The 23,756-nt window shown below is 45.8% G+C and overlaps 1 protein-coding gene across 1 annotated transcript in view; it reads right to left on the reverse strand.

Moving 5' to 3' along the window:
• The window catches only part of MYBL1 (MYB proto-oncogene like 1), a 610,566-nt gene that overhangs the window by 427,787 nt on the left and 159,023 nt on the right, over positions 1-23,756 (reverse strand). The window contains exon 6 of the mRNA XM_086965817.1: positions 714-897. Coding sequence (XP_086821943.1) covers positions 714-897 — 184 coding nt within the window. The remainder of the gene's footprint in view (positions 1-713; positions 898-23,756) is intronic.

The raw sequence follows: 23,756 nt of genomic DNA on the forward strand, positions 1-23,756 counted from the left end.
AATGTTCCGGTATCATTGCTTAACCACAGTTATCACAACACATGTTCTTATGAAATGTTATGATAACAGATTTAGACTATTATGCAAACTGTGCAATCATAGGACTTGGTAATTTGACTTGTACATAATCTCCTACACATTATTCCATGCTCATTTGCCCCAGTTTGACTATGACGCCAACACCTACTTCAGTGACATCCAAAGTAATGTCCTCTCAAGCAAAGTGAAAAAAAGATCTTTTGGAGCTTCCTCGCTCAGAAGGTGATAGCACAGAGAGCCGTTACGTGAAACACCTGATCTTTTAAAAAAACAACATGAGCGAAGCTGATCATCCAATCAATTTCTGAAAACTATTGGAATAAATTCTTTACATAACTGTACAGTATTAAATGACCTTTGGATAAATTTGAACAAAGATGAAAACAGATACCGTGGGTTATTGGTAAGGAAGAAAACAATAAAAAGCTAATTCAGAGTAAAGGTGGAGATCTTGTTTTCTCTCTGTGACATTATTGCAACATCAGAAACATGCTACTATTTACAAAATATAAACAAAATGACTATCATAAATAGATTCATATTAAACGACAGACAATGCTGGCTAGAAAAAAAAATAACTTTTAAAGACTGCTGAGCTATAACAAAATCTTAATATTTCTGTAGAACACTAACTATATTCATATTGTTATGGTTAGAAAAATAAATTAAATTACATGGGTTTGAACTGGAATGTAAAACTGCTTATGGGTTGTCAAATGGTCCACTGTAGTACAGCTCTTGTGAGAAGGTTTGGTCGCTACGGATCGGTCAGACTTGGGAGCATCTTGTAAGTAGCCTTCTTGCTCCACTTTCCTCCGCATCGTCGAATTCCAATGGTTTTTGATTGAGTTATCTGTCCTACAATGAAGTGAAAAAATGATCAACAATAAATAATTTAATCGGTTTAAAATGTTCTTGATTATATACTTTAATAAATCAACTTCACTACCATTTCTTATTGTACTTCAATGCAAGAAGATTAACTCCATTGTAAATGGACACAACTAAACCTATTCCATAACAAACTACATATACCAATTCCCATAAATTCAGTCTAGGCAAAGCCTTTTTTAAGCTAATAGGGTATCTTCACAAGCAGACGATCAGCGTATGACAGTCTGGGCCTAAAGCTCTACAGATGGTTAGAATCACTGGCGAATACTCTGGCTCCAAAGTTATCCGGCCTAAATCTATACTTCATACGATTGGCACCACAAACTTGCAACTGCAGGAAAATACCAGCAACAGAGACTTCACATCCACATTTCCATACCACGGCCCCGGGGAAATTACCTTTTTGTGAACTAGTTAGGAAGTCAAAGAAATCAAACATACAATAATACAGTGGGTTCACATGTATGGATCGCTCATAAAGGAGTCGACGTTTCGATCCCAAGCTCGGTTTTAGGGGGATCATCTTCAGGACTTGAAAAATGATTTTGCCTGAATAAAGCTTTTTTTAGAAAAAAGCCTGTTGGAAAAGCAAGAAGAGGAAAACAAGACAAGAGTGCAGTCAATAATTAAAGCAATGTGCAGCACTAGCTAATCAGTTACAGTAATCGGAATCGCAGTGAAGGGTGCAGCCAGGTAGGCGTGGGCATTCAGTGCAATTCTATAGAAGATCATGCTTCTGTAAACGTTTTTAAGATATATACACACTTTCATATGTTTCGTCAGCTTTGTAAGGCATCAGATGCAAGTGAACGGGGTCAAATGGGTCTCGCAACAGTGGTTTGGCGTGGAGCCGTGGTGAGAAGGTGAGCCGGAGTGAAAGGTGAATATTGGGTAATAGGGCTGAGTGTTGTAGTTACCGTCAAGAAGGTGCATCAATCGAACCAGGTATTGGAATTCTCAGAGGTGGAGGGGGAACCTACCAAGGCTGCGTCTGTGATTGAGGTTTTATACAAGTGGATAGCGTCAGTACATGGACAGCAAACCGTCGCCCTGTTGGGAATGAGGAATCTTTTTATTATCATGGTATTAGCTACCTGCTGGTTAAGGGAGAAACATAACATCTCATTTACCATGCTATGTGGTTTTCTGGTACGATGGATATTTGAATGCACAGCAGAGGTGATGCTTGCGAGCAGTATGCCACGGTGCTGTGTGCAATGGTGGCGTTGCTGTTGAGACAAAATTGAATGAATCATGTAGAACCGTTTCTTGGAGAAAAATTAGGTAAGCTACGAGAATTGGCAGTTTAAGCATTACCGTTGTGTCTGCAAGAAGAATTATGTCCTGGGCAGGGACGCTCTCTCAGAAGATTTGCGCTTGTGATTTTCAATTGATATCACTGTGGGGGTAAACAAGGGTGCAGGGTTAATAATGGAACTGGGAGAGTAGCCGCAGGCAATTTGCGGCAGGGTCTGCTTTGCCATTGAGATGGCAGTTAAGCATTACCTTTAGATCTGCAAGATACGTGGGGAAATACGTCCTGGGCAGAGGCGCTTTCTCAGAAAAATAACGCTTATGACTTTTCAGGTTGCATGGTACCAGTTGGTATCGCTGTGGGAGTAAACAGGGGGCAGAATTAATGCTAGGATTGGGAGAGTACCTGCAGGCAATTTTGGCAGGAGCGGTTTTACCTTTAGGTTTCTTTACCAGATTCCGTGTTTGCGATGTTCGGCGTGGTTTTAAACGCCGTCTCGAACGCGGTCAATTAGGTAAATGATTGCTAGAGGGGTGAAAGGAACAACGATTAGTTAACGGTGAAAATGGAAAGTTTTTAAGGGAGCGCGGGGCTGAGCAATACTTAACCATGATGGTTTCTTCTACTTGGGAGAAATCCAGAACTCGGCGTTTGTCAATGGCGCCGATTACACTCGTTGCGGCCAGAAGGTGACTGGTCCGCTGGGGGGCAGAATAAAAAGTTATTAGGGTAGTTTTAAGGGGCGAGTAATTGGTATGCTAAATCAGGGGGCATCGGTGAGGGAGAACTTACCGAGGAGTTCGCGAGGCAGTGGATGAGCCGGTATCACGTTGTTAGTGGCAGGATCGCTTCTGTGTTAACAAAAACGGAGCTAGTTATTGAGCAAATGGAAATCACGTGTCTGTGGACTGGAGGGGTCCACAAGGGCTTCAAGTTGTTGCTGAGCCGCCATCTTGGAATGGTCAAAGTAAGCAGCACTAATGGAAGGAATTACCCGAATCCTCTTGGTGAAGATTACATTAATATATAGCCAAAGGGGGTGCATGTTGTTGCGAGGATGTTACTAATTTACATATTGAGTGCAGTTACCAGTGCTTAAAAATTGTGACAATGGTGTTGAATGAAACTCACAGTTACAATTAAAATTCATTGACTTACAAAAACTGAGGTACATCAATATTACAGTAAGAGCATTTAAGGTGTTGCTACTATGTTTGGGTCCAATTTTTTTTTGTTTGTTTTGTTTTTGACATCCCAAGGTGAGAGAATGAGGCCAATGTTTATCCAACATGGGTACTACAGGAGGGTTGTCCAATCCTCACTCTTGTTCAAACCTGTGTGGATAGTGTCGAATTGAATGATTGTCTTTAGCTCCTCTCGGTTGAGTAGTTAGGCCAGGTTGCCTCCCCTCTGTGGGAGTTTGACTGTCTTTAGGATTGTCCATTTGATATCATCAGCAGAGTGTTTCAGTTCAGCAAAATGTTCGACAAGAGGTGCGTTCTGAGTCCCACATCTGATGCGACTTCGGTGCTGGCATATGCGGGTCTTCGCTTTTTGGGTGGTCTGGCCAACGTACATTTTTGGGCAGGGACACAAGATGGCGTAGATGACATTATGGCTGTTGCAATTGGTGAAGCTTTTCATTGCTACTGTCACACCATTATGACTGAAATTCCGTGCCTCAATCGTGAACTCACACACAGTGCAGCAGCCACACTTAACGTGCCCTAGAATTGGTGGAAGGCCCCAGTTGGACTCAATTGTTGTCAAGGTGGCGGGAGAGGGTAGGGCAGCTCTGACCAGATGGTCCCTTAAGTTCTTACTTTTCTTAAAAGCAAAAACCGGCCTTTCTAGGTGTATTGGGCCTGCCTATAACCGAACTTGGGATCGAAACGTCGACTCCTTTATGAGTGATCCATACATGTGAACCCACTGTATTATTGTATGTTTGATTTACTCCAGGATACACTGTTAATTTAAATTCACATCAGTGACCTGCAAGCTCACCCGGTTTGCCTGATATTTCTTTCACTTACTGTCCTTTTACTTGTTTCCCATGTACGGCACAGGACTGTGCCCTACTGTAACCTCTATTGTTTTGGTTATGTGCTGTATTCTTACATTGAACAAAACTACCAGATCAATAAAATTCCCTTTCCGGCTGGACAAGGGATTGTGAACTATATAGCAGCCCATTGTGGTCTATATAATATTTTTGCTTACTCTTATTCGTATATGCTAAGGACCACTTGTTTCCTTTTAAAATCCAGGACAGTTATGGAAACGCAAATAAACACGCGAACAACCAGATTTACTCTGCTGAAAGCCGACCACACAAAATGGGCAGATAGAGTGAGAAACAACAGGCTGGCACTGGACGAACTCATTCCTCAACAAACAACACACTCATCCCAAATTCTGAGTTGGGATCACAGCAGCTACGCGATGAAATTTCCCAGTTCTTCACTAATAAAACAGACACAATTTATGAGAAAATTGTTAATTCTAATATGGTATTTAGTACAGACAAATCACTCCCTCAGATTAAGGATGAACCTAATTCTATCACCCACACCCTTGACATGTTCCCCCCTATCACTGCAGAGGAGGTATTATCTTTAACCTCACAGATAAAGAGTGGAAGTCCAGATGACACGATTCCAGCTAGAAAAATGTCCATGCTTGCAGAAGAATGATGCCCTGTGATCTAGAGGCTTGTGAATATCTCCCTAAGATCAGGTGACGTCCCCAGGGGATGGAAACGGGCCTTGGTAAGACCGATCAGGAAAAATACCGCCATACCATGGACCGAACTATCCAATCTTAGGCCCATATCCCTGCTACCATTCTTAGGGAAACTGACCGAAAAACATGTCAACCGTCATCTGTCTAACTACATTGAATATGCAGGGGTGGGGGGGTTGGACTATTCTCAATCAGGGTTCAGGCCGAAGCACAGCACGGAGTCAACCCTTCTGTCAGTCACAGACGACTTGCAAATGTATCAGGACAAGGGCTACGCCGTGTTCCTGGTACTATTAGATCTGTCGGCAGCGTTCAACACCGTGTCACATACCATCTTGGCTGACCGGTTGGCGAACATTGGACTAAAGGACAAAACCCTTGCCTGACTAAGGGGTTTCTTATCCAATCGCACCCAGAGTGTCACCATGGGTGCATATCGCTCAGTGGAGGTAGAGATTTCGAAAGGGGTGCCACAGGGCTCTTGTTTAAGCCCAACCCTCTTTAACATCTATGTGGCACCACTGGCAAGAGTGATGCGCACGTATGGCTTAATCCCAGTGTCATATGCGGATGACACGCAGCTCCTCTTTCCTTTCAAAACTCTCTCCACTGAAGTAAAGAACTCCTTCTCATTAGGCATGAAGGCTATAGCACAATGGATGTCCTCTAACTGCCTTCAGTGCAATGTCAGCAAAACAGAAGTCATGCTGTTCGGGGAGGCTAAAATGCCTGGGAGCAGTTCCTGAACCAAAGCAGGTCGTTAAAGATCTGGGGATCCGTTTAGATCAAGAACTTTCGCTGAAACAGCACATCAACTATGTCATAGGCTCATGTTTCCACACTATCAGCCTGTTGCGCAAAGTTTTTTCCCTGCTCCCAGATTCCTTCAGGAGAACTCTGGTACAGGCTCTTGTTCTAAGTCGAATCGACTACTGTAACAGCTTGCTACTCTCTGCAAACAAGGGAGTGCTGGCCAAGCTCCAAGTAATCCAGAACACGGCGGCCCGCCTGGTCCTGAATGTCCCTCCGAGAACCGCGTCCAAACCTCTTCTGGACCAATTACACTGGCTCTCAATCCGGCAGAGAACAAAGTTTAAAATATGCTGTATAATACATAAAAGCTTAAACGGACAAGGGCCCGTCTACCTGGAAAACAAATTCATTCCATATGTCCCTACCCGATCTTTCAGATCCAGCAACCACCTTCTCTTGGTGGTGCCCCGTGCAAGAAAGGCAAGACACGGAGGCAAAGCTCTATCTGTAACTGGACCATCACTGTGGAAGAAGCTCCCTCTGTCTCTCAGACAAAGTTCAGAACATCTAAAATTTAGAAGGCAGCTCAAAACCCTGCTGTTCAGAAACCAGATCTAGATCCATCTGATGCTACTTTTGCTCTGTCTTTGTTTCCTTGCTCCAAGGCGCAGAGATACTCCTTCGGGAGTTTATTCAAGCGCGTTACAAACCCGCAAATAAATAAATAAATAAATAAATAAATAAAATAAAATAAAATAAAATAAAATAGAACAACTATAGCGCCAACTGAAAGGACTGCAGGATAGAGTGGATGACGCAGAGGGACGCTCCAGGTGCAACAACGTGCGTATTTTGGAAATGCCAGAGAAAAGCGAGGGGGCCCACCTAACCCAATTTATCGAGCAGTGGTTTCGGGAGCAGGTGGCTACGATGGGACTCACAGACCATTTTAGAGTTGAACGCACTCGCAGAGTCCCGCCCAGACCTCCCCTTCCGGGAGCACCTCCTAGACCGATAATAGCGCGGATTCTGAACTACAAAGATAGAGACACGATTTTGCGTCTGACGAGGGAGAAGGCTCCGATTAAATATCAGAACAAAACGATTTCTCTTTATCCGGATTTTACATTGACAGTACAAAGAGCGAGGGCTACTTTCCAAGACGTCAAGAAAAAGCTTAGAATGCACCAATTAAAGTATACCCTACTGTTCCCAGCTCGCCTCAAGGTTCTCTATGAACAAAAAGGCCTGTTCTTCGATAACCCGGAAGAAGCTGCGGACTGGCTGGAAATTACTCTGTCGCCGTCGGTGTACCAGCACTCCACACAGTCTCACCACAGACAGCAACCAAAATCACAGCAGATGAGAAGAGAAAGCACCATAAAGGAAAACAGAGGGAAACTGCCAAAGGAGGACAACCGTCGCAAGAACAGATAACGGACAGCCAATCAGATGCGATCCTGACTGTGGCAGCACTGGGGGCATATGATGCACGATCAGTGGCAGACACTGAACTCTTCGGAAGATGCGGATGCCCGCTCTGACGGAGTCTAGCAAGGCACTGTTCCCCTTGGTCACTCCGCAGACTGTTAATGACTATTTGGGATGATAAACGTGATTACCTCGTGCTGTTGAAGTGCAATGTCAGATGAGTATATAGATTTGTATACGAAATATATTACATTTGCCAACTGTTTGATTGTTTATGTAATGGGACTGTGCTGGTTAGTTTAAGATGTATATCATATTGCTTAACCCTTGCGAAATATGGTGTTAACGGGGGCTCTAGGGTCCCTGATCTTGTGTGCTGCGTAAAAAGTGCTATGCTTCAAGTGGTGGCTGCTCCCCCTAAGGCAACTGCAATTAGTTATGGAAACTTTGGAACTTTTATTGAGTTTGTTCTGTTGGTTTGGTTCTCTTTTGTTGTTTGGGGGAACCTAGTATTGGGGAGTTTAATGGGGTTTACTGGCTCAGCTACGTGGAATGCGAGGAATACACAGTGTACAGGGAACTGTGTGATGATCAGTTTGTATGTTTGGAAACCTGATGACGCAATTTAATAGATATACATTTACATCCTGGAAAGTACGAGGTATGGGGTCAATACATAAACAACATAGAATTCTGGCTCAATTAAATCGTAGGAAGGCACATATTGTCTTTTTACAAGTAACACATCTAATACAGGCGGAAGCCACTAATCTCATAAAGAAATGGAGGGGACAGTTGTTTACTACTTCTTATTCTGCATTTGTCCGGGCGGCAGCGGCAGCATGATTCAGGAATGGCACTCCCTTCAAGCAGTTAGAACAACGGACAGATGTGAATGGGCGTTATGTGTTGGCCTGTTGGATGGATAGCAAATAGTAATAGGAAGTATCTATGCTCCGAACACAGACCAAGACAAACTTTTAGCAATTCTCAGTACGGCACTGGTGGAACGGGAAGGATACCCATGGATACTGGGAGGTGATTTTAACTCAGTGCTGGACCTAGAACTGGACAGATCGCACCCTCCATTGCAAGGGGTGGGATGTAGGAAACACACAGATGCACTTTAGGCTTGGGCGAAGGGATGGGGAATGGGAGATATATGGAGGGAAAAACATCCCACAGACAGGGAATACTCCTTCTCAGCACCATATAGCTTACACACTTGCATAGATGGGCTATTCTGCTCACAGCGACTAATGGGTGCTGTTATGGAAACTACACACCTGGGCAAAACATATTCAGACCACATCCCGGTAGAGGCCACATTACACTGGGGGAAGACTCCGGCGCCAATCCCATCACGGAGACTAAATCCAGCACTGTTCCCGCAATGCCCTTTCTACAGCCAGAACCCAATATTTTACTGAGAACATGAACACAGCAAGCACTCGTCAGTTTGAATGGGACGCATTTAAAACGGTGATACGGGGGGTGGCGATCAGTACAAAAGTGGGGGTACGTGCGACACTTCTTGACAAACTTACAGACGTAGACAACAGGTTGGGAAGGGTGGAACAGGATGCGGTTCCAAATAACACAAGCAAGTCAGAACTGCAGGAACTATATATATCGCACGCAGAACTACTGGAAGACCTTTGAGTCCTGGACTATAGACTATATACACAGAAACAACATGTGAAGGCGGGCAGGGCAGGCTCCCTGCTTGCTAGGATTATTAAAGATACACCCCCTATGTCGCAAATTCTTGAAATAGATGCCCCTGGTGGTGTGGTGAAGAGCACTCAATGTGAAAATAATCCCGCTTTTCGACAATACTATGAGCAATTGTATGCGCCCCCGGACAGGGAATTTGAGGCTATTTTTGAGGGATTGCAGGTCCCCACGCTAAGCGATGACCAGGCAGCAGACTTAAAGAAACCAATCACACATATGGAGATTAAAACAGCGATAAAAGCCCTCCCCCGTAATAAATCGCCAGGTAATGACGGATTACCTATTGAATTTTATGCAATATACATTGAGTTGTTGACTCCCCGATTGCTAGAGCTGTATCGGGTAGCACTGGAAGATGGCTTCCTCCCCCACACCACGGTGCAGGCGACGGTGATCTCCTTGTTGAAACCGGGCAGAGACAGCAGATACATGGCAAGTTATAGACCCCTATCGCTCCTTAATACGGATAACAAGATTTTAAGTAAGATATTAGCAAATAGATCACAGCAATATTCTCCAAGTTTGACACACACTGATCAGTGCGGATTTGTACCACACAGGAATACGCAATCAATATTTGGAGGCTTCACATGGTGATGTCACAGGTGCCTACGGATGCTGATCCGCGAGGTTGCATCTCCTTGGACTTGCGGCGAGCGTTGGATTCACTGCACTGGGAATATATGCTGACTGCGTTACCTAGATTTGGGATTCCACCAGAATGAATAAGATAGGTGAAATTGTTATACACGAATCCAACGGCAAGGGCCCGCACGGGACCCCACACTTCAAACCAATACCAGGTAGAGAGGGGTACTAGACCGGGTTGTCTGCTCTCGCCCTTATTGTTTATTCTAGCGCTAGAACCTCTTCTGCAAAAACTACGTACAAAGGCTGGCCATTGGGGGATATGTATAAATGGAGAGGTGCATGTGGTTTTGGCATATGCAGATGATATTAGTCTATTTCTGAACAATCTAGACGAGGTATATCACCCTATGCCCAAGCTTTTTTCTATGTTCCAAAAACTTTCCGGACTTACTATAAATGAGAACAAATCGTACCCCTTCTTTTTTAATGAAGTAACCAGGACTGAACCAATTCAATTTGGTCATTGCAAATTCCAGACCAGTTACCTTTAAACATTTAGGCATCCAAATATACAGAGACGTGGAGGATATTCTAGATGGTAATTTAACTCGCTCTATAACATCAATCCAGAAGGGTTGTATGACTAAACAACTACCACTTGAACAAGGAATGCCTGAACCAAGAAGGCTAAAGCACTACCAAAGCCAAACCACTATTTTCTGTACAACGAATGCCTATACCAAGAAAATTAACCATTTTTCATACTTCCTTAATTTACCACTACGTTTTACAAACTTCATGTTTGATTCATGGATAACTTAAACATTTTTATTTCAATAATCTTTAAATGTGCAATCTAATAATCGTTTTTTACATGTGCTGTTCGAGCATGCTTGCCCCTACCAAGGGATTGTTCTGAAGGTCTGCCAGCGATTCCAAGCATACTACAAACGTCTCCCTCATAGAGAGCAATAATGATTATTAGTCATGTGGCCAAGAGATTCGCACCCAGTTATTTTATGTCAGGAGCATTCTCTAACTTGTTTAAGACTTTAAACATCATATCCAGGGGACTTTATATAATAATATTTAATTAAGAAACAGTTGTAAACTCCTAATTGAACTTCGGGGGGGTAAATGTATTTTTAGGTGCAACAGAAGTTTTGTTTTGATTAACTTGTTTTTTAAAAAGATTTTTATAACTCCAACTGCCATTTCACAAAAAGGTCTCTTAGAAAATAATGTTTTTTAAATGGATTGCACAGCAGATTTTTTTTTAAATAATTCTCTTAAACTATACATAGAAAAAAAACACATACATCGTTTTGTAATTATTTCAACTTTTACAAGCAGAGATAATTCGCTTCGTGCACTTTTCTTAAGCACATCACTATAAAACAAACCAACACTGCCATCTATTGGCCTAACACGCTAAATTAAAACAAACTAATATTTCTACATCGTAATTAAAATCCTTAAATGTACAAATGAATATTACACATTCCTAAATTATAAAAAATATAAGTCGTGGTTCAGGTGGTCTTTGTTAGTGTGCAGTAGTTGTTAATGAGTTCGTGGTTCTGGTAAAGGTCGTGGTTAAGGATTCGCTGTTTAATACACTCGTTGTTAAGGATTCGTTGTTCAGGCTGTTAGCAGATAAGTTCGGGACTTCCTTACCGCTATCAGTGGCTGGGAGAATAGCCATAGCTACAATGGCGATGCTACCAAGACTGTTATATTATTTTGTTAATCTGCCCATTCAGATACCACTGCATACATTTAAATTGTTGGACACTCTGCTAGTTGAATTAATATGGGGCTCAGAACGTAGGTGTATATGGCTTACTAAACTACAATTAGCCACAAAGCAAGGGGGAATGGGAGTCCCTGACATGAGAGCTTATTGCTATGCAGGCCAGCTGCAGTGGTTGGCATATTGGATTAAAGGCCGTAACTTGAGAGAAATTTCCATGACCACACAAGCATGGGAACATGGGGAATTACATGTATTACTGATGCCAGGCAGTAAAGTTTAGTTGACAGTGTCCCCACTACTACGCACAGCCCTAAGTTATTGGAAGAGGGCTACGCGCTATACCAAAATCTCTGCGCCTTACGCCCTGAATATACCCTTGTTAGGCCTTCCACTTGCATCCAGACGGGTGACACTCCGACATACAGGGGTATGGTCAGAGACAGGAGTTTCCACGGAAGGCGATCTCTTCACCGATGGCACGCTAGTGCCCATGATACTATTGTGAGTGAGAAGGGGGTGACAGATAGTTTCTGCTGCATGCACACATTTCCTGTTATATCAAAACAGTGTGGGCCCCTAAGGGGGATTAGCCACAAACACATGCAATACCTGATGGGTAATGGGGGTCACATGATGAAATGGTTGTATCGGGGTATTCGCACACACTCGTCTGTGTCACTACAATTGACTCGAAATAGATGGGACATGGATATCGGCCGCACACTCACGGATAAAGAAGGGGGATTAATATTAGAACACCCATGTAAGATCTCTAGAAACCCGGAGTTTAAATTTATCCAGCTCATGATAGTACACCGAGCGTATTTAACCCCACACAAACTAAGCAAAATGTTCCCAGAGACATCAGGTGATTGTCCCCGCTGCTGTTTTCCAAATGAGGGATTATTGCACATGTTGTGAGACTGCCGAAGACTACTGAACTACTGGTTGAATGTGCAGGAACTAGTTAACAGCGTGGCACTAACAGGGAACATCAGGTCACTGGACTTTTGCATATTAGGTCTAGGTCCCAAAGGAAAGAAGGGAACTCCTATGCGCAGGTTTGTGAACCTTGCGGTGATATTGGCAAAAAGAAATATAACCATGAGATGGAAAACAACCAGACCTCCTAAATTGTTAGACTGGTACAATGAAGTTGTGAGATGGGGGAGGGCAGAAGGAGCGGAGCTACATAGAGAGGAGCAGAAGGGGATGAGAAGGGTGCCAATATTGCTTGACATTGAATGCAATAATGGAGGAATTTGTAGCCAAAGATCGACAGGAATGATAATGGAATGTACAGATCAGGATTGTAAATAATGTCACTTGGTGTATCCACTATACGAGATACAATACTGCAAATTGCATACGTAATGTTAATGATTTGTAACTGATATATATGATACGTAACACTGAACTCGCAAGGATAAATTACTGTCATGCATACAAATGTTAGTTTGAGCCAGAAATGGGGGAATGGAAGGCGGGAGGGGTTGTTAGATTGTCTTGTTCGTATATGACGAAAATGATCAAGATAAACCTAGACGATCAAGATGATTGTGTTATTGTGAAAAATCAATAAAAATATGTTTTTAAAAAGTGGTGATGATAGAGTTCTGTCATACCATGAGGTAGAAGTCTGCTTGGAGGAGGATGAATGCTGCTTATGTTCCTGGGAACATAAAACTGATGTGCTTAGGTATGAGGTACACCCTATGGATGTAATAGGTTTGAATAAGTCTGAAGGGAACAGTGTGGGATGCATGATGTGTGTAACTTAGGATGTTTTGCCATTCCTCATCTGTGAGTGCATGATACATGTCCGAGTCTGAGCCACCAGTGCTCTGTAAAGGAGGGTAATCTCATGGGACTGGTCAATGGTGGTACAGACTATGTCCAGTCCTTTATGTTCCGATGATTCCTGGCTATTCTCCCCCCACTTTGGCTGCCACTGCCTCGTAGCGCAGGACGTGGTGGGCTGGTATATCCTATTCCTCAACAAGAACCTCGAAGTACCGAAGTTTCCCATCTTTGTACCAATCACCAAGCACTTAAACAGCACGGTCATGCCCTGCCCTTCCCAATTTTGTAATCTGACCAATATCCCTCATGTGGGAGATGTAAAAGACAGTCAGGGGAAGATTCCTTGCATATTGGGTTTTTGTCTGTGCCTGTTGGCGTGCCGCTGGACCATGCAACTCGAAGTGTACTCGCCAAGAGGTCGGGCTGTCTTTATCTGGGAGTGTATGCTAGTGTAACCATTAGGGTCAACAGGGAGGTCCGATTCGGTATTCAGCATAATCCCAATTGGCATCCCCCCATCTACAATGTCTGCAGTATGCCACCCACTTTAATTGTGCCGCAAAGTAATAAAGCTCCTAATTAGGGACCACCAATCCTCTGCTATCGGTTAGAAGTCTGAGCTTGGCCAACGTTAGTCACCGGCGTCCTGTCCCCCAGATGAGGTGGAGTAGCAGGCAATCAATCTTGTGAAAGTTACATGCATACATCGGTCTAAACCAGTTCCTGGGGCACACCAGCCCCAGAGCTGGTGCAAGACCGGACAAAGGATAGGGGGTGTAACCACCCCCCTTCCTGGTCCCACCCAGAGGAGGGGCCTAGTCTTAGTGCAGCCCCCTTTAGCCAGATAAAGGTAGGATCTGGTCCCATTCCAAATTAGATTATCCTGATCAACTCTACAAGAAGAAACTCTGGACTTCGACGTTCTGCTCCCCAGCAGACTGAAGAAAATCTCCCTTGTGGGCAAGGAGTGTCCACCCTGCACAAGCAGGCACCATCAGCGTACAGCGGCTTCCCTTTGTCGTCTTCCTGCAAGGATCCAGACTTCAGAGCCCGACGAGACCCGGATTCCCAGACCTCTCCGACCTCTACCTACATCTGCCATTACTAGAATGGGGTAACCCAATGAGGTTCAAGGACCTGGGTAGATAACGTTATGCTAGAAACATTGGTCCCAACCAAAACCTTTTATATCAACAGACAAAATCTGCACAAAATTAGTTAATTTAATGAGCTTCATAAATCAAAAACGCTCAGTTGAATCAATCATGATTACCACTAAGGCAGCCTATGCAAAACAGAATTCTTATGGAAATACCTGACACAAACCAAAGATTTATTTGAAAAACTTAGGAGTTTAATAATTTACTCCATTTTGATATGGTTTTTATATACATTTATACAATTATATACAATTTCAGACTAACGGTAAAAAGGAGAGCAAACAGCTTCTAAAGTAGTGCAGGAAAAAGAGGGGAGAGAGAGTGATTGTGGTGAGAAGGGTGTAAGCCTCAAAAGGAAAAAATGGTGACAAGTGAAAAAGGATTTATACAGTTCAAAAAATGTTACAGCTGTACTAAGTATTCAGCTAGTATCACAGAAAAAGCCACAATTAGTTGCTGTTATATTTCATACATTTATACAGTCAAACAATGACATGTATAATGGTTTTCCGGGGTGGTCCTATCTGTACATGAAAACAAGGGCGTCGACGTTTCGACCCGTCTTTTGGTACATGGGCAAGTTGGAGCCTCGACCTGCGGGTCTTCCTCAGGACGAATGTTGCACACACGTTTTTACCGTAGTCAAAAAAAGGATGACAAAAACTCGAGTAGCGCGTCCCCAAACACTTTCGTGTCAGGCGTTGTGCATCACGAGTGTCACCCAAGCGGAGCATGCATGTATTTCGGATCAATCCCCGCTCCGCAGTTAACAATAGCCAAGGGCGCTTTTTTACTTCGCGTCTGCCGCCGTCAGAAGCCAAGCTGCCATGTTAGGATCAGGCATCCTAACATACGCCTGAATACCCATTACAGACGCTGCACCACCAAGTTCAGGGTGGCTCACCTCGGTCAACTAGACCATCCGTCTATCCCGGTATAGGAGGACGGAGGCAGCCCATAAATAATCTGTGGGTTAATTCCGTGAATTGTCTACGGTAAAAACGTGTGTGCAACATTCGTCCTGAGGAAGACCCGCAGGTCGAGGCTCCAACTTGCCCATGTACCAAAAGACGGGTCGAAACGTCGACGCCCTTGTTTTCATGTACAGATAGGACCACCCCGGAAAACCATTATACATGTCATTGTTTGACTGTATAAATGTATGAAATATAACAGCAACTAATTGTGGCTTTTTCTGTGATACTAGCTGAATACTTAGTACAGCTGTAACATTTTTTGAACTGTATAAATCCTTTTTCACTTGTCACCATTTTTTCCTTTTGAGGCTTACACCCTTCTCACCACAATCACTCTCTCTCCCCTCTTTTTCCTGCACTACTTTAGAAGCTGTTTGCTCTCCTTTTTACCGTTAGTCTGAAATTGTATATAATTGTATAAATGTATATAAAAACCATATCAAAATGGAGTAAATTATTAAACTTCTAAGTTTTTCAAATAAATCTTTGGTTTGTGTCAGGTATTTCCATAAGAATTCTGTTTTGCATAGGCTGCCTTAGTGGTAATCATGATTGATTCAACTGAGCGTTTTTGATTTATGATTTTCTACCTACATCTGCAGCACAGCTGAGATCCGTGGGTGCGACGAGACACGTGGGACCGGCCATCTTGAAAGAAGCAGCACTTCGCTCCAGCGCGACTTCCGAGGCATCCTCGTCCAAGTGCTTTGGGGACTGAGAAGCCCCGACCCCGAGCAGCTCCTGCATCGAAGATCAGCCCTCCAGCATCCACTAGATCTGCCTGGGGCCCTCCTGCCTGTTTGCTGCTCGACGAGTTGTCTGGTCACGTGCCGGCTGGCTGGTGACCTCCTAGACGACGAACTCCGACAACTTCACTGCTGGTCTGGTTGCTCCAGACTGGCCCTTGCTCCCTTCCAAAAGAGGAGCACCCCGGACCCTCCTGGTCCACTCCAGACGCCGTTTTCACTCACCGCGTGGGTTGCCTTTGCCAAGGCCTGTTGAACCCGAATCCGGAGAAGACACCGCCGACAGCGAGAGCCTGCGTGGGACAGCTCGTGCCTCCATCCTGGTCGTCGAAGACACCACCTGGTCCACGTGGCTACAGAGACAAGCGTCCACCTTCACCTGATCGCGACGATGACATCTGGTTCCACTCCTGGTTCCACTCCAGTCACTGGCTAGTGACTTTGAACATTGTCCCCTCTGCTTTCAGGTTCTCCTCTTCACTGATCCACCCTTGGATCACACCGGACATCTTCCTCCTGACCGCCTGCAGCATCTTTTCCTCCAGGCTCCATAGACTTCAACGCCGGAATTCGAAACGACTTCGCACCTATGCACCCGCAGCCTGTGGGTGAGGTAATACGAGCCTTTCGGTGCTCAAGGGTAGATTGACTCTCCTAGTGTCCAGTTCCACAGTCGTTTTAGTCCTAACTAGTCAGGATTGTCCGTACTCACTTTTTACGTGAACTGTACTGTCCATAGACGTTGTTGCGCATCTCGCGTGTGAGTTCACACTCTGCACACGCGTTCCGTGGGCCTTCTATTACTTACCTAAGGTTAGGGTAGTGTGGTCCCAGCGATCCTACAGCCTCTGGACAGCTCCATTCCTTCTATCGACTTTCACATTCCACTTACTTAGTATATGGTTTGTTGTGACCCTAGGGCAACATTGTAATTGTGCAACTTAAACGTATTTTTCTTGAGAGTCTTTTCATGTGCTTAGCCCTCTGATCTCATAAAGAGTTCAGAGGTGTTTGTTAGTTAATAAATATCTTGTTTATTTTCATAACTACCTGTGTGGTATCCTTTCATTTGGTATTCAAGGGGTTATATGTGGTAAAACAGCTGGCTTCACATGCCAAAAGAGTTTAGCCTAAGACTGCTTTGTCCATGCTACCATTAGGATAGCTGGTCTATAAGGTTGACTTACAACCAATCACCATAAGGGTTGTTTGGACTGATACAAGGTGATCACTAGAATTAGTGAGCATCATATATCAGGCCAACTTCTCACACTGGACATAGAGGAGAATCTCTTCCCTACATTATCCAAGCGTCTCCCCTCCTTGTCAAGAGGGGCTGCCAGGTTTTTAGACTTCCTCTGATCTGCTTGCGAGATCACCGAGTCCGGTTATGGCTGACCCACCAAACATGCTGGACTTCCATCCGTAGCTTTATACTTTTTCTCCAGTCGAGGCAAGACAGGAATTACCGTAGCAGGGGACTGCATCGCTTTCAGTCCTTCAGTCCAAACATGGTCGACTATAAGGATAGAGCGGACAGATCTTTTATATGGTTCCTTGAATTCATAAAGGAAGCAGTCGGTATGCACCATAGACACTGGAAGGCCAAAGCGCCTAGAAGCTCTCTCCATAAGTTTATGGAACCCACCTATATTGTAAAGTAAAGCAAAATGTTTTCCCTATGGGAGATATTATTTCCTGCTCCTAAACCAGGACTCAAAACGGCAAACTCAGTCCACAACATTCATTCATCTTGCATTTTGTTGGCTAGGAAAACACTCACCAGAAGGGAACAAAAGCAGTCTTGTTTATAAAAATATACAATTTGACAGGTGGCGAATCCACCGGATCTGGTGAAGGAGAGGAAGGATGTGGGATGACGTAATCGTCCCATTCTTTGTCAGGATGAGACTCCTGGATCGTCTCTGCCTGCATCCGAAAAATCATCATCATCATCATCAGTATCTTGAATGGTCTGAACCTGTACTGGTGGCTGCCGAACTTCCTCTTGCTCTTGAGATTGTGGCTGCACCACCGCCGTAGAGGATGGTGGTAAAGGTGGATGAGGCACCTGAATGGACTCCGTAGCCTGTGAAGGAATCCTCTTCCTATAGTCCGTTAGCATCATTTGCAGGTCCGATATGAGTGATGAAGGCATGGCAACCATACCCTGCGGAACTTGGTGTGGAATCTGCTGTCTAGGTGGAGATTGACGCAGTTCCTCCTCATAATAACCATCAGAATCAGAGTCCTGACATTTCACATGGAGTTGAGACGGACTGTAAGCCACTCCATGAGGATCATCATCATCCTCTTCATCCTCCTCCTCTGAATTATCTTCATCCAACAGTAAAGCCGGAGGAAGGGGAATCACCCTTTGCGGAGACATCATATCCGAAGTGATCTGGCGTTTTTTTACAATAATTCAAATTTTTTCCACCTTCAAAGGAGGAACTGTCGACGAGGTCGTCGACAAGAGAGGCGTCGATGGAACCATCGTCGACGAGAGCCTTGTAGATGGCGGAACCATCGTCGACAGAATCATAGTCGACTGACGCATCGTCGTCGACGGAGAATCATTCATCGTCGACGGAGGAGCCAGCGTCGACGGTACCGTCGACGAGCTCGACGTCAGGATCAGAGCCGTCGTCGTCATAGTCGTCGGCGATGTAGTCTTCGTCATCGTCGACACCACCCTCGGCGTCATCCTCGTCGACACTGAGGATACCAAACTCGTTGACGAAGAAGATAGTCCAATCGTCGACATTGAAGGCTTCGAAGCTGTCGACGAAGCCATCGTCGACGATCCCACCGACGAGGCCAAACTGGAAGAATGAAGAGTTTTCACCTCCGTCGTCGACGTACCTGTGGAAGTCACCGTCGACGGGCGGGATTTCTTCACAGACTTGGATTCCTGAGGAAGAGAGGCAGGTTTTTTGAAACCTTTTGACTTCTCTGAAGATGTTGAGGGTACAGAAGGCACTTTGGGACCTTTCTGTGAAGAAGTCACCTCAGCACTCACTCCCACTTTCTCCTTTAGTCAAGTCAAGTCATAAAATTTATATAGCGCACTACATACCCAGAGGGTTTCAAGGCGCTTGGGGAGGGGAGGGGGATTATTTGTCAAATATCCACGTTTTAAGTTGTTTTCTGAACGCTAGGTGATTCTGGGTGAGGCGAAGGTAAGCGGGGAGTGAGTTCCATGTTTTGGCAGCCAGGTATGAGAAGGATCTGCCTCCCATGGTGGTTTTGTTGATGCGAGGGACAGTGGCGAATGCTTGGCTGGAAGAGCGAAGTTGGCGGGAGGGGGTGTAGAAGGACAGTCGAGGGTTGAGGCAATCTGGTCCGATGTCGTAGAGTGATTTGTGTGCGTGGGTAAGCAGTCGGAAAGTAATCCTCTTATTGACGGGTAGCCAGTGGAGGTCTTTAAGGTGGCCAGAGATGTGTTCATTGCGTGGGATGTCTAATATGAGCCTGGCTGAGGCGTTTTGGATTCGTTGTAGTTTCTTCTGGAGTTTGGCGGTGGTACCTGCGTAGAGGGTGTTTCCGTAGTCCAGTCGGCTCGTGACCAGAGCATGGGTGACTGTTTTCCTTGTTTCGGTGGGGATCCAGCGAAATGTTTTTCTGAGCATGCGAAGGATGTTGAAGCAGGATGAGGATACGGCGCTGACTTGTCTGTTCATTGAAAGTGAAGAGTCCAGGATGACGCCAAGGTTCCGTGCGTGGTCTGTCGGGATGGGTGCTTTTCCGAGGGCTTCCGGCCACCAGGAGTCGTCCCATGCAGAGGGGGATTTACCTAAGATGAGGACTTCTGTTTTGTCTGAGTTCAGTTTCAGACGGCTTTGTTTCATCCATTCGGCGACTTCTTTCATTCCTTCGTGTAGGTTAGTTTTGGCGGTGCTGGGGTCCTTGGTGAGAGAAAGGATCAGTTGAGTGTCGTCCGCGTAAGAGATGATGTTGAGGTTGTGTTGGCGGGCGATGGTCGCGAGGGGGCTCATGTATACGTTGAAGAGGGTGGGGCTGAGTGAGGATCCTTGTGGTACGCCGCAGATGATTTCAGAGGCCTCGGACTTGAATGGTGGGAGGCGGACTCTCTGGGTTCTTCCGGAGAGGAACGAGGTGATCCATTCCAGTGCCTTTCCTTGGATTCCGATGTTTCTGAGGCGCTGTAAAAGGGTGTTGTGGCAGACTGTGTCGAAGGCTGCAGAGAGGTCGAGGAGGATGAGGGCGACTGTGTCTCCATTGTCCAGTAGAGTTCGAATGTCGTCTGTTGCTGCGATGAGGGCGGTCTCAGTGCTGTGTTTTGCTCGGAAGCCAGATTGTGAGGAGTCGAGGGATTTGTTGGCTTCGAGGAAGGCGGCGAGCTGGTTGTTGACAGCTTTCTCGATGACTTTGGCCGGGAATGGAAGAAGTGAGATGGGGCGGTAGTTTTTGAGTTCGGTGGGGTCTGCTGTTGGTTTTTTCAGAAGGGCGGTGAGTTCAGCGTGTTTCCAGTCTTCTGGGAAGGTAGCGGAGTTGAAGGAGCAGTTGATGACGTCTCGGAGGTGCGGAGCTATGACGGAGTCTGCTTTGTTGAAGATGTGGTGAGGGCATGGGTCTGTGGGGGATCCAGAGTGGATGGAATTCATCAGGCGGATGGTGTCCTCAGTGGTGATTGGGTTCCAGGCGTTAAGGGTGTTAATGGGGGGAAGATAGTCAGCTGATGGTGGGGTGGGTTGGCTTCCGGGTTGGTTGTCAAAGCTGTTGTGGATGTCAGCAATCTTGTTGTGGAAAAAAGAGGCTAGGGAGTCGCAGAGGGTTTGAGAGGGGGTGATGTCGTTGGAGTTGGCCGAGGGGTTGGAAAATTCCTTGACGATGTTGAAAAGTTCCTTGCTGTTGTGGGCGTTGTTGTCGAGTCGATCCTTGAATGTTGTTTTTTTGGCTTTTCGGATCAGTTGGTGGTGAGTACGGATGGCGTTTTTGAAGGCGTCCTTGTTGCTGGTGGATGAGTCTTTTTTCCAGGCCTTTTCAAGGGAGCGGCATAGTTTCTTGGATTTCTTGAGGTCCTCGTTGAACCATGAGGCCTTCTTGATTTTGTGTTGGCGTTTTTTCAGTGGTGCTAAGGTGTCTGCGGTGTTGGATAACCAAAGGGTGAGGTTGGAGGCGGCTTCGTTGGCGTTAGAAGTGAGGGCTGGGGAGGTTTGAAGGAGCGATGAGGAGATCTGTTCCGTGGTGATTTTGTTCCAGTTTCTTTGTAGAGTTGGTTGGAGGTGGATGATGGGTTTCGGCTTGTTGTAGGTGAAGTGGACGCAGCTGTGGTCAGTCCAGAGGAGCTCCGTAGTGTGGTTGAAAGAGACATGGTTGCTAGAGGTGAAGATGGGGTCGAGTGTGTGACCTGCGATGTGGGTGGGGGAGGTGACCAGTTGTTTAAGTCCGAGGTTGGCGAGGTTGTCTAAGAGGGTGGCGGTGTTGCGGTCGTTGATCTTCTCAAGGTGGAAGTTGAGGTCTCCCAGGAGGATGTAGTCTTTGGAGGGGAGCGCGTGTGGGGTGATGAAGTCTGTGATGTCTTCACTGAATTTTGCGCGGGGTCCTGGTGGTCTGTAGAGGAGGGTGCCTCTGAGTGTGGTCTTGGGGTCGATGTGGATCTGGAAGTGGAGGTGTTCGGAGTTGGCGAGGTTGGCGTCAGAGCTGGTTGAGATGCGGATTGATTTCTTGTGGACGATAGCGATTCCTCCTCCTGTTTGGTCGGTGCGGTCTTTGCGTGTAATCTTATAGTCGACAGGGATAGCGATGGCGATGTCGGGGGCGGAGGAGGCGTTCATCCATGTTTCCGTTAGGAAGGCGACGTCTGGAGAGATGGTGTCTAGTAGGTTCCAAAGGTCAATGGCGTGCCTGTGGACCGACCGGGTGTTGAGAAGGATGCATTCTAGGTGGTTGGGGTCGGGAATCTGTGGTGTGGTCGGAGCGGAGACGTTGACGGTGCCGCTGAATTTGCAGGAGAGGCAGGAGAACGGTCCATGGGTGCGTCCTGGGGCGGCTTGGATGCAGTTGGGGGCGCGACCGGGGTTAAGGGCTAGGAGGGTGGCGGCATCGTAGGTAACGCGGGGGGGCTGGGCAGTGCGAGGGGCAGGGGGTCTGGCGCTGGGCGCGGTCCAGGCGCGGACGTCGGCGTGTACGCAGCGCGTGGACGCTGCGCGTGGGGGCATTGGCCATAAATGGATGGTGGGGGGGAGGGTCGAGGGCGCTTCAGCTGGGAGGCGGGGCGGGCAAAGGACGACGACAACAACAACAAAATGCGACAAAATGGAGGTGGAGGGGTCAGGGCGGCAGGAGCGCTAGGGGGGGAAACAAATGCTAATCAGGAAAAGCGGCGATATCAAAACACAGTGAGCAACAGAGTCACGCTATCAGAAACGCACTTTAAAAGGGCAGGTCGGTAAATTCAGTTACTAAATGGGCAAAGCGGCGGTTCTAGCGAGCAGCGGTAATGAGGGCACACAGCAGGCAGTACTTGTAAATGCAGACCAATTCAGATTGTAAGCGCTGCAGAAACGATGCCTCAGCAGCAGGGAGCAGGGAGCGACCACTCAGCTTGGAAGCAGAGAGTGAGTCACCTCGGTGAGGAGATTTTAGGGGATCCGAACCACCAGACCTTTCAGAGATCTTTTTGGTGGATTTTGAAGGAGGCTAAGCAGAGGAACAAGGGGGGGACCTACCCCTTTTAACAGATCTTCTCGATGAGGCTGCTGACAAAGACTCCTCACTGTCGCTGGAAGCAAAGTCCTTCCTGGATTTTATCTTTTGAAGCCAGGTTAAAAGCCTCCCTTCTCTGTCTCTCAAGGTCTTTGATGAAAAGGTCCTGCATATCTTACATTCTGTAGCTTTGTGGTCAGGGTACAAGCAATATAAGCAATCTGTATGCTGGTCATCTACATACAGACGCTTCTTAGAGCAAGTCGCACAAGCCTTCTTCTCCTTGTCAGTCATTTTCCAAGAAAAAAGGGTTGAATTAAGAAAAACTGAGCAAAGCCCAGTGGAGACTCCCTTAGCACAACGTGCTTTAGAAAATCTGAGGCTCTGAGGCTCTCTCAGGAGGGTTCTATGGGGTGAGGCTCTTCTGATTGGTTGTTGCAGAAGGTTTGGTCTCTTTTACAAAAAGAGGTGGATAAGCTACAAAATGAGATGAGGCCTAGGCCTAATTTTCTCTTTTGTACCTATGGTTATGATATTTTTTTTATTTACTGTGGCTCCCATTCCGACGACGGGGAATGATACAAAGCATGGGAATCTATGAAAGTTACAATACTGGGGCAACCTTATATTGCTTCTGGACTCTAGGCAGACAAAAGGGTCATGATTTGAAAGGTTCAGCATGTGCACTAGCATAGGGCCCAAAAGTTTTCAGAACTCCTCTAAACATATAATATTGCTATATGTGGCTACTAAACAGGCAGTTAAAATTGCAGTTACCTTTGCTGTTTAAAGGATCTTAATTTGAATGGTGCAGCGGCACCGGGGCAAAAAGCTCTAAGGACCGCAATAAACAGAGACTAAACCGAGATTATTGCTAAAACGTAAAACTAAATAGGCAGTCACAAGTGTAGTTACCTTGCAGACAACAGGCTCATTATTTGAATGGTGCAGCAGGTGCAGAGGTACCGGGCCCAAAAGTAGTCAGAACTCCTCTAAACACCAAATATTGCTATATTTAACTACTAAACAGGCAGTCACAAGTGCAGTTACCTTGCAGGCACTGAGGTCATGATTTTAATGGCGCAGGAGGTGCAGCGACACCGGGGCCCAAAGCTCTAGGAAACCCTCTAGACACTAATTATAATATTTTACTACTAAACAGGAATTCACAATTGCAGTTGACTAAAAGACAACAGG

This window comes from Lissotriton vulgaris, chromosome 4_1 (genome assembly GCF_964263255.1).
Source record: "Lissotriton vulgaris chromosome 4_1, aLisVul1.2, whole genome shotgun sequence".
Lineage (NCBI taxonomy): Eukaryota > Metazoa > Chordata > Amphibia > Caudata > Salamandridae > Lissotriton > Lissotriton vulgaris.